Source organism: Limulus polyphemus, unplaced genomic scaffold, assembly GCF_000517525.1.
Source record: "Limulus polyphemus unplaced genomic scaffold, Limulus_polyphemus-2.1.2 Scaffold1424, whole genome shotgun sequence".
NCBI classification, from domain to species: domain Eukaryota; kingdom Metazoa; phylum Arthropoda; class Merostomata; order Xiphosura; family Limulidae; genus Limulus; species Limulus polyphemus.
In genome coordinates this window covers 129,840-141,720 of record NW_013667034.1, presented here as the reverse complement: position 1 = coordinate 141,720, position 11,881 = coordinate 129,840, and the positions used below count along the sequence as shown (strand labels likewise).

The 11,881-nt window shown below is 35.1% G+C and overlaps 1 protein-coding gene across 1 annotated transcript in view; it reads right to left on the bottom strand.

Annotated features, from left to right (window-relative positions):
• The window catches only part of LOC111086778 (dynein heavy chain 6, axonemal-like), a 54,111-nt gene extending 49,925 nt beyond the window's left edge, over nt 1–4,186 (bottom strand). Inside the window, exons 1-3 of the mRNA XM_022391013.1 lie at nt 4,182–4,186; nt 3,565–3,631; nt 3,027–3,182 (exon numbers count right to left, since the gene is read on the bottom strand). Of these exons, the coding sequence (XP_022246721.1) occupies nt 3,027–3,182; nt 3,565–3,631; nt 4,182–4,186 (228 nt within the window). The remainder of the gene's footprint in view (nt 1–3,026; nt 3,183–3,564; nt 3,632–4,181) is intronic.
• Nucleotides 4,187–11,881: the final 7,695 nt, after the last annotated feature.

The following is an 11,881-nucleotide window of genomic DNA, read 5'->3' as shown; positions in this document are numbered from 1 at the left end:
CTATCTATAGAAATATTAAATAAAAGCCTAGAGAGGTTATAATTTTATTGTATAAGTTACTGGTTAAGCCACATTTGGGATATTGTGTTCAGTCTTGGGCTCCTTATCTTAGGAAGGTCATTGAACTATTGGAAAAGGTTCAAATGTGGGTTACTAGAATGATGCCTGAGATGGTGGGATTGTCATATGAGGAGAGGTTGAAATCTCCCAAATTGTTTCTCTTGAAAAAATAAGAGTTAGAGGGGATCTGATTGAGATGTTTAAGATTATAAAGAGAATTGATAGTGTTGATGCATAATCTTATTTCATACTTAACAGTGAAAATAGTAGGACTAGGGGATGCATATATAAATTTTGGCAGAGCAGGAGTCAGCTTCAGCTAAGGCAGTTTTATTTTTCTAACAGGGTGGTTGGCCTTTGGAATGGGTTGCCTTCAGATGTTGTGGAGGTAGTAAATTTAAGTGAGTTTAAGAGAAACCTTGATAAGTATAATAAATGATAAGGGCTGGCTTTAAGATTTTTAAAAAATTTATTTAATAATAGTTTTAGTTTATTTTAGAGGATGGGACAGCCAAGATGGACCAATAGGTCATATGTTGTCCCTAAACATTATGTTATGTTAATTTAAATGGTATTCAGATAATTATATAATTTGAATATACAATTATTTTAAAAATACCAAATATTTTCACATGTAATCACCATGGAAATATGAAACTAAGAAACTCCAAAACATGTAGCAAGCTAGTATTTTTCATACACCTAGCCAGATAATCAGCATTAGTGTACTCTTATTCAGCTTATACAGTTTTAACAATTAGTTTGTATGATTTTCACTGCAGCAAATGGATAAAATTAAAAATAACTGATAAACATGTTTTGTTTATTGTATAAATTATAGAGTTGGATAATTAGTGGTATTTGCTAATCAACTGCATTTGATTAACTGCAATTGCCTTAACTTCTAGTCAGCAGTTCAAAATTAGTCACAGTGACAGAAAGTCTTAGTAAATTTACATTAACAAAGACAGGGTGAGCAGTTTGATGGCATTGGGTTTGTTTGTTGTTAAGAACAAATCTACACAAAGAGCTATCTGTGCTGTGTCCACCATGAGCATTAAAACTCAGTTTTTAGTGGTGTGTCAGAGTTACTGCTGAGCCACTGGGAGTCAGTGGCAATGGGAAATGAACCTGAGACACTTAAATTACAAGCCCCCTCCCCAAATCACAAAAGCTTAACTTGAAATAAAAAAACTTATAAAGCTAAAATTGCACAGAACACAGATACCTCATTATGTAGCTTTGTGCTTAACAAACAAACATTATAACAATATTTTAATTACTTGGATAATTGAGATAATCAAAAATAGTGAAAATCAGAAACCCTAATTTTGAGTTGATTATTTTCTTGACAATCAATATAACTGGAACTTCAATTAATTGATTGCTGGAATAGTTGACAATGAAAATAATCAGAAATGCTAATTATGATTAGTTGATTATTTGTTACAATTGATTTAATCATAATTTTGATTATTTAGTTAGTTTACGTGACACTAATTAATGTTATTGCTGCTTATAGGTGATTTTTATATCCATTAATTGATTAAATCACCCAGTTCTAATAAAATTATGTATATATTTAAATACTACATAACTGAAATGTTTTACAGTTTTTTATCATAGTTAATGTGTTAAATGATAATGGACAAAATATTACATATAATTATGTATATTTGATATCACTGTTTAACTTAATAAAAAATCCTAATTGCTTTCATTAGACGTAATTTGCAGTAATAGCCTAGTATGGGATCAACCTGATATAAAATATCTTAAGTTGGTGCAGCTTGATCAGTTTTATTGAATTCCAGCCAAAAATACAAATAATAATGAAAGTAGCCAATTGATGACTAAATATAATCTATAATGATTATGAGCTATTAGTTTTGTATGTTGATTTATTGTATGTATTACTATAATCATTATTGATTTTCCAAACTCAAATTATTAGGTCATGCAAGCTACATTATAATAACTAATTTACACTACTTATGAAGCATTTGGGTTATTTTTGAGGGAATTTACAATTGCTTCGATGTTTTATGAGTTTTTATTAACTTAGAAAGTTTAAGAATAAAATTAGATTAATAGTTGTATTTCTTGTAAGCCACTAAGACACGTGGATGAACTAGAAAAACAAGGTTAAGCAACGTAAGAAGCATTGCCTAGAAACAAGCTGAGTGTGCTTGAACTTATGACAGGTTGACCTCCACCCTGTAGAACTATGAAAGCTACAGAAAAGTTTGGTTTAGCAGGCGATATTAGCACTTTGAGGCAATATCACTTACAGCACATGGGTGTAGCAGTACAAGTAAATAGGTGACCGGCTAACACAACCGAGCTGTAACCAATTACTTGAGAGTTTTGATTGTGGTTTTGGTTCAGCCCGGGGATTCCCCTAAAGCATCCAATAGGAACACGGGCCTACTTGTGAGTGATGCTGTGTCCTATTTAGATGCTCGAAATAATACAGAGAAATTTGCTTTATAAACCCATGTCAGAGACTACTCATTACCCTTAATATAGAAATATATATATATATATATGTGTGTGTGTGTGGTAACCAGTCCTGATTCTTTATTAATGTATTTTAATTTTAAGAAATTTACTTTTAGTTATGGTGTTATTTATGTTCAGAAATTATCAACATTTACATTAGCTTTTCTTGCACTAAGGGTGCAATGATAATAAACTACATACATGAAATAATACTAAAAACTTGAAATCTCACTAATTTTTGTATCCTATAAAACAATAATATAATGTAAAATAAGCAATCAAAAATGAATTTTCCTGCTTTTATCCAAACCCAAAGACCAAAAATGTACAAGAAAAGGTTACCTGTGCATCCTAAGACATGTCAAAAATGCAACTGAATATTGAAGAAAATGGTTTTATTTATAATAAAAAGATACTATAATTTTCAATTATTAACTGAAATTTGTTGTAGAGTAATTACTTACCATTAAATTTGTTGGCAGTTTTAGTTGTTCATCAGCTTTTTCTGTAACTGTCATGAACAAACCAAAACCACTTCTAACACTGACATTTTGTCCAAAGAGCAATAGCTTTTCAACTGTGTTATCTATTGTACTGGATACTTTCTGTGTTTCTGAGGACTAAAATAAATTAGCATTAAAACAAAAGAAGTATTAATAGTTCAACACATATACCATTTATAAAATAAAACAAGTTTAAAGTAAAACCTATATGTAATTGCATAAAAAAATTAAACAATTTAGTTTTATAAAAAATATTTTACCTCAGTATTTATATTGGTAACTTACTACTGCACTAAATATTAAAATCAGACAAGTAAAGAAAAATTACTACAAATATATTTCCATTAAAATAAATTTATTTATTTACTTTGAACATACTCTTCAATCAAGTTAGTAAACTAATTTATATATTCCAAAAAATCATGAGAATTTGTTAACTTTCACTTTAGATTCAGTAATAGAGAACCTCTTGTTATATCTAAAAAATGTAACATCTTACATTTCCATACATTGAAAACTTTATAATCTTCAACTTTGAAGACTTTTCTAGAGAATGCACACACTTTCTATTGAACAAATCATCCAATTATAAACTACTTTACAAGTAAGAGCATAACAAGCTTCAACATTTATTCTTTCTAATATCTATTTTTTATATTAACATTTAACACCAATATTTGAAAGCACTCACTTTTTGTTCACTAAGAGTAATTGATGGGATCCATTTGGTCACAAAAACAGATGAATCAGGAGATAAGTTTAAATTCTAAATGAATAAAAATCGTTAATAAAAATGTTTATTATTCACCAGTTAATTGGGTTAGCTAAAATAAATTACATATACATTTTCAAAACACTTATTTTATCATAAAATATTTTAGAAACTTTCATTTAAAACTAGCATGAAATATTTAGTTATTTCAATGATTTTCCAACAACACAGTATGCACATGTCATAATCATCAAAACGTAAAATGTCTAGAATTTGGCATCATTTACTACATTCATATATTTATGAGCATATGTTGCCACTGCAATATTTCTAAAATTGTATACTAATATCACAATGCAAAAACTTTGTAAAATATTTCTAATTGATAATTCCACAAGGCTTACCTCATCTGGATACAGCACAATTGACTTGTCTGTTTTCTTCAATGCCAGTAAGTCCAAATTTCTTTTCAATGACGTTATTTGTTCTCCAAGTAAACTTAACATACCTGATAAATATACAATTAAAATGCTAAGTTGAAATGTCTAAATTTCAGAATGCTGGTGTCCTATTAGCTGAATTTCAAGTAGTCTGACTGTGTATTTTGAAAGATTTCATGTCATTTATAGATAACTGCATTTAATAGTACCTATTATATATACATAAACACCAAGTCACAGTGTCCAATCCAACCCTAAACCTTTTTTATGCAAAATTACTTCTGCAGCTATACTTACAGTAGCTTGATCAGTAATACACACAATTCAGAAATGTTGCATGATACAAGACTCTCTAGCCTATCTTTTTGCAGCCAGATGGGCAATATATTGAGTTGGAGTGAGAATACATTTTTTGGCTCTGATAAGGAATCCTTCCTTGGTTGCTTCGGAAAGCAGAATCTGGGTGTGACATTTTGCCATCTGACGACATGGTGCCAGTAGTAACCATTCATCCATGTAATGGTTTTGTGCACAGGCACAAGGAATAGAGGTGATAAGAAAAAGCTTGTAAAATACAGCAGAACACATATGTTGTTGACACTTGTCTGATGGGTAGAGTCCTGAACTGCAGCATCTGGTCCCTGTGCACAAAACACAAACAATGGTGGGACAACTCCACTATGGGAATATGCAGTTGGACATCGGCAACATTGAACTTAGTCATTCAGAGTCTTAGTGAAAAATGCCAATACAGAGTGAGGAATGACTTCACCATAAACTTTGGAGGATCTAGGAATTGATTTAGGCAATAAAGATTGATGAACAGCCACCAATTTCCCATTTTCTTAGACTTAACAAACAGACGGGAATAAAACCCAAGAAGAACTGGAAAGACTCCTGATGATCTGTGGGAGGTGGAAACACCACAGGTTTGGAGGATAAATGATGGTGGAGTTGTGAACTGAATGACTGATCCTGATGTAAGGACCTGTATTACCCATGGATTCATGGTAAAGGTTTCCACATGTCTAGAAGTTCTCGGAGCTGAGCCCCCAAAGACCACTGTTAGTATATTTTAAACAAATGCACTTAAACAAAGCAGGAAATCAAATTTATGCTAAAAAGTTACTAAAAAATTGCATATGCTCCTTAACTAATAACAATTTTTAACAAAATCAAATACTCTATACTAGGTATGACTACGTTAATATTCAGCTCAGTCTAAACAAACAAATATAAAGTGTTTAATTTCAAACATCTTAAATTACATTAACTATTAACAGACTGTAAATGGTTCAAATATCAAAAATAAATGTTTTCTTTTAAGTTTTAAAAAACGTAACTTACTTTCAAGTAGAGAGAATGCATTTAATCCAAAGATAGCAAACACCCATAAAAGCTTTCATGAAGTGATTATAATAAGTCTTTATGTAGGGTGTTAGATGACAATTGAGAAATGCATTTAACCTCTTGGTGAAGAGTTTCCTGTATCCAAATATAACACACACACACACACAGCTTGAGTGGTTAACTTTTACATTACTTGAGAGAGTGTTGGTTGATAATTCTGAAATACATCTAACTTACTTTCAGGTAGAGAGTTAACTTGATTCATAGATAGCAGACATCCAGCAGTAACAGCTCCCAGGATGTGGTTCACAACAGTTGCTAGAGAGAGTGTTGGTTGACAAGAAAGTGTAAAACATGCTCGACCAAGAATCTGTAAAACATATTAGTAAGAATAATTATTTATAAATTATTTTACATTTTCTTATTATTTCCTCATTTGAAAATGAATATATCTTCAATAATATAGTGTAGTGTTTATCTTAACCTATACAAATAGTCCATAAATAATTTTACAAAGTAATCTATTGAATTCCCATTCAAATAATTTTTTAATTACAAAATTTGTTTTAGCCAAACACCAAATTAAACTTTTAGATTAAACATACACTTCAGTCATTAAGTTTCAGATTTTTATAGTAACCAGAGTAATATCAGTAACACAGACATTTATAAACTAGAAGGATAAAAACAATATTAAATAAATAATCCAATTCTGAATACATTGATTCTATTTCATCTTTGTAGGCTGAGTTATCTGTATATTACATTAAATTTCTAAAGTATATGATTAATCCCTAAATGTCAATAAATTAAAACTGCCATCCATCTATTCTTTCGCATTTATGCTTACATAAACAAAAACTAATTTTCTGTAACAAGATGTCATTTCCTGTTTCGAATTTTCAATCACCAACCAAAATCTTGAACATCAACTGTTCATTCACATTCACAAGGAGACTGGTATTCTGAATAGAAAGCCATGTTACTGGCACATAGCATAGATTATATAACTAATGAGAATCTAATACCAGTATACTAAAAATAGACATATGTTATTTAGAAACTTGAAAACAAATTAAATTTTATAATTGGAGATTGGGATAAGCCCTTATATTACTGGTCTTTATTCGTTGTCATTGGAAAACTTTTAAATTAAAAAGAACCTTGTTGCTTCTTGTTCATGTTATTTATGAAGGGACTCTTTTAATCTCTAAAAAATTATGAACTGTAACTGTTGTTCCTTTACTGTGTCTTGACTTTTAAATGATGAATTAATTGTAGTAAGTATGTATAATTTAATCAACCAAGTTGGAATACTAGTAATGACTTTCCTGTCCAGATAATTAGCAGGCCTACATTTACATATTTTCATTTCACTTGTTTTAAAAAGACCAGAAAAAATTAAGACACCTTGCGTCACAAGTTAAAAGCTCATAAAACACCTAGTTTCTCTAATTAAAAAAAAGTTTAGCAAATATTTATACATGTAAGTAAAACTTGATATAATTTATACTAAAGGCTTCACAAATTGTATGTATATGTTTCATAGCCCTACTTTATATAATTGGAGAGAGGTGGACATATAGTTTGTAGATTTGGTTCGTTTATAAATTATAAACTTTCAGGTGTATCCAAAACCAGAAAATGAAATATTTATTGTAAGTTCTAGCATTGCTGCAAATCTTTATTTCCTTGTTTTCTTGAAGACTGGATGACCTTACAAATAAATTTTGGTACTGAATAAATGTAGCTATTAATTGCTGAGTAGCAGTGTTAACCAACAGCATTTGAGAAATTAAAATTACTGTACACTGCACTTTTAGGTAAGTTTACAAATTCATATGAGTTAACCATTTATAAATTTAAAAAAAAAACATAAAATTCAGCAGACAACTTAATTATTGCAGGTTCTATAGAGCACTTTATATATTATATACAGTGACATATACATGTATGTCTGGGGTACCAAAAATGGTTCATGAGCCAGTATCTGAAAATATATATAAAAGTTTAAGAATTAGTAATGTGATACATAGTTTAACTCCTTTCAGCTTTATCACTAAGCGCAGTAGTGCTAAGTATGTAGGGATGGACCAAGAAAGAAATGGCTGCTGCATTCATTCTATTACTCTATGAAGCTTACAAATAACTACTAAAGTTGAGTTATAACCTTATTTGAGCACTTAATTGTCATTATTGAGTGTTTTACAGCTTGTGAGACTCCAAATATCATTGAAAAGTGTTGCTAAAGTGGATAACTGGGAACAAGCTAAAGAGCCAAAGTGTTCATCTTTCTTTTCTCTTCTCCCATGCTAGCCAAAAAAATGAGCAAAGTTTTCACAATGGCTTTAGTACAACAGAAGTTATAATTTTCCAAATTGAAAATGTATTTCTGATTGGTACTTCCCTCCGCTCACAAGATTAGCTTTTCTTGTTTTACGCTGCCCTCTATACACGAACTTTTTCAGAAACACATGCCACAAGCCTTCATTCTCCCTCTGTTGGAATCCGAAGTACCAACACATCTCTAATGCAAATCATGATGCGTCACCTATCCACCAATAGGAGAGCACTACTATCACATGATGCATGTGACTCCCTCTATGCTTCACTACTGAATTATCACTTCAAAATTTGGCAGAAGATGTGAACACCAGAAGATTGTAGGGAGAATGGGTGGGAAGTGTGAGAAGATGGAAGTACCTATCTGAAATACATTTTCATTTAGGAAAATTATAACTTCTGATAAAGTACTCTCCCTCCGCTCACAAGATTAGCTTCAATCCCACATTGAAATGGAGGAAGGACTGGTGTGAGGGAAGCACAGGTGTATCCCCCAGAAACATCCAAAGGACACCCAAGAGATGAGAGGAACAGAACAGATGATCTGAGGAGGGGTACCGCAACACATCTGAGCCAGGTATCTCTTTGCTAGGAACATCGACATAATCAGGAGAACAAGACATGGCAGTACATAAATGGAGCACATCTGCATGGGAGAGGATAGTCTAGCAATGTGATCTTAAACAGAAATCAGAATCATTGAATCCCATAATGGAAAGTGGGCGAGTGAGGATGCATCCCATGGAATAGAGCGGCTAGGGCATGACAGATTGTACTCGGTAAATCAACTACATCCAAGACTTCACTCGCTGGGTACTGACATCCTTGCAATGGTAGGATGAGGATCATACCATCTTTACCTCAAGTCCCAGAGTCAAGAGTGAACCTAACATTTGACTCCAGGAACTCACAAGGTAGCCTAATGCCAGGGATCCGGGAATGTGTCACCTGGTATCCATCACATGCACTCAACCCCTGCAACCATGAAACCAGCCCAAACGACCCCAGGTTGGTAACAACCTTGTCAGCCAACAAGAGAAAACCCAGGACAGAAGCAGAAACTGGCCACATAGACCTTGTGGAACCCATAACATAGAAGACAAGTCGAGAGGGAAAGATGGACAACCCCAAACCTGTGTGAGTACTTATGTGATTGGTTCACTCAATCTCCAAAACCTCATTCATTGGGTACCAACATCTACATGACAGTAGAAGGAGGCCACCCAATTGGAGGGGTGAACTGCATTTGGGCCTATCAACTCTGAAAGTTACACTGAAAGAAAAGGGGGGAAGCACAGTGGAGAATCCGGAGGGACTGCAACACCCAAGGCGGTGCAATGGATGATAACGAAACCCTATTTTGAAAAGCAGATGACACTGATTTATTCAATCTAGGCATTGCAGGGATGGGTAGCAATCCTCTTCTGCTTTACCCATGCTGTTCATGGGTGGTATGGTCTGGGATGGGCATATTATGATACATTTTATCACGAGAAATTTACACTAGTGATCTTGTGAAACACCCCATCTCAAGGGTGATAGAAAATGTCTAAGAATCATCATGGCATATAGTGCAGATTTGATAGCAAGATGTCTGTGAATGGTTATAGCCATCTAAGTGCAACCTATTCCGAGTACAGACAAAATACTGGGTCAGGCACCATTCGCCACAGAGCAGGATCAAAAGTGAAGCTGAAGCAGAGTCCCTGAAAAAAGAAAGCATTAGTGAAGACTTACCTCATGTCACGGCCATGCTGAAGTCTGAAGAATAGCCATAGGCAGCAGGAAATACCCTGAGGAAGCAGAAACAGTGATGTGATGTAGGTAGTGGGAGATGAACATGTGCAGAATCGTCATCATGCCCGATCCTAGAATTTTTTCCAATGGCCGACAAAAACGAGAGGCAAGAGAAAAAGTTAGGTGATAGATTTGATGCGAGAAAACATGAAAGAATTCACTCTGGGAAGGAGACAGTAAGGTATAGACCAACTGGACAAATGTCGAATGCAAGGTCAGGGTAACTGGGGAAAGACCACGGGAAGAGGAAGGTTGCCAAAGCATAAAGAGGCAGAAATGAAAACCCCCAGAAGGAAGCTATGTGAGCAATATAACAATGGAGGGCACGGACAGGACAGAGAACTCTATCCAGATCAGGGTGAGGGTAGAGATGCAACACAAATGATAGGCAGATAGGGAAAAAGGAGGACTGACTTTCTCAAACCTCAGAGGTCATTGGAAGGAAAGCATAATCTGGATAAAGGATAAGGTAGGAGGAGTGGAACAAGGCCTTGGTAACATGGAGGACGAAAATATCCAACCAATGATGCCCGCAGGCCAAAAGGAGGTGGAAATATGCATTCAAAGAGAAGTGAAACAGGGAACATGTCTACAGAGGTTCAAACAGAGGTAAATAAGGGCATGAAGGACCACATTAATGTCCCAGTCAGGAAGTAATGGATGTCTTGGTGGCCAATGGAGCCAGGAGGAATGGATAAACATGGAAAGGGCAGGGGAAGCTGGAAAAATGTAATGTATGGGATAACACTGCTGGGCAAGCCCTGAAATCGAGAAGACTGAAGGACCCCTCTCAAAGAGACATGTGTGAAACTCAGAGATATGGGCAACTGTTGGGTGAGAAGACTGGAAACCCAGAGTTAATGTCCAAGAGTGATAAACAGATAGATGGCCCAAAAATAAAGGCGAATGGAACAGGCTAAATGTAAAGCCACTCTGTGACAGAAACTGGAACTCCTAGTCATGGGCCTGACAAAAGCCAGGTGTGAAGCAGGAGGACAGACATCATGGGGTGGAGTGCCAGTGACTGGGATTAATGGAGCAGGTCAGGACAGAAGGGAAGAGGAAGGGGAGGTACCACCTGTAGTTGGAGCAACCGAGGAAATCAAGGTTGAGCAAACCAGTAAGGAGCAATCAGAAGGACCATGTATGGAGTGGCATGGATGAGAGAGACCACTTGATGAAGCAAATGGATGGGAGGGTACACATAAAAGAACAGATGAGACCAATCCTGGCTGAAAGCATTGACAGCCATGGTTCGAGAATGGGGGACCATGGACCAAAATCGAGGTAATTTGTGATTGAGAGTGATGGCAAAGGCATCGATATGAGGGTCCTGTTCAACCACCAATGGAGATCATCTACAAGGGATGAGGGAAGGGATATAGAAGTATCCAAGGGATCACTGGTGAGCTTCCATTGATCATGAAGGACCCATTGGAGAAACTGTATATGGGCCCTGCTCAGGGTATGAGAGGACCACAACCCCAAAAGTGATAGAACAGTGAGGGAACAGACAGGATTTGCTGAATGGCCTGTTCCATAGAATGGAATTGGAGAGGAGAAGGTTGGGCCCGACTGAGATGGGTGTTCAAGATAACACCTAAATGGATAAGTTATTGGGTAGGACAAACGAAAGACTTCTCCAACTTGACAAACCAGCCAACCCATGAAGCTTTGGCCAGGTACTGATGAGTGTAACATGCTGATTTTCATTTGGAATGAGCAAGAATAAGCCAGTCAACCATATAAACATGGAAGTGCAACCCCACTGCATGAATATGTTGAGCAAAGGAGCAGAACACATGACAAAACACATATGGTGCCGAGGCTAGACCAAAAGGTAAGACATGAAACTGGTACATAACCCCCGATGGATAAACCAAAGATATGGATGGGAATGCTCCACCACAGGAATGTGTAAGTAAGCATTGGAAATGTCCACCTTGGTCATCCAAAGACCAGGAGAAAATGCCCAACGAAAGGAAAGGTATGTCTCCATGGAAAAGTGAAGAGTGTGAACATACTGAATTGAGATGGGATAAATTGATGACAGGATTCCAGTCCCCAGTCTTCTTGGGAAGCACAAACAGGTTGGAGTAAAACCTTCATGAACCTAATGGAGCTGGTTCAATAGCCTGTTTTGCAGTAACGTCCTGAACCACCTCTGACAGATG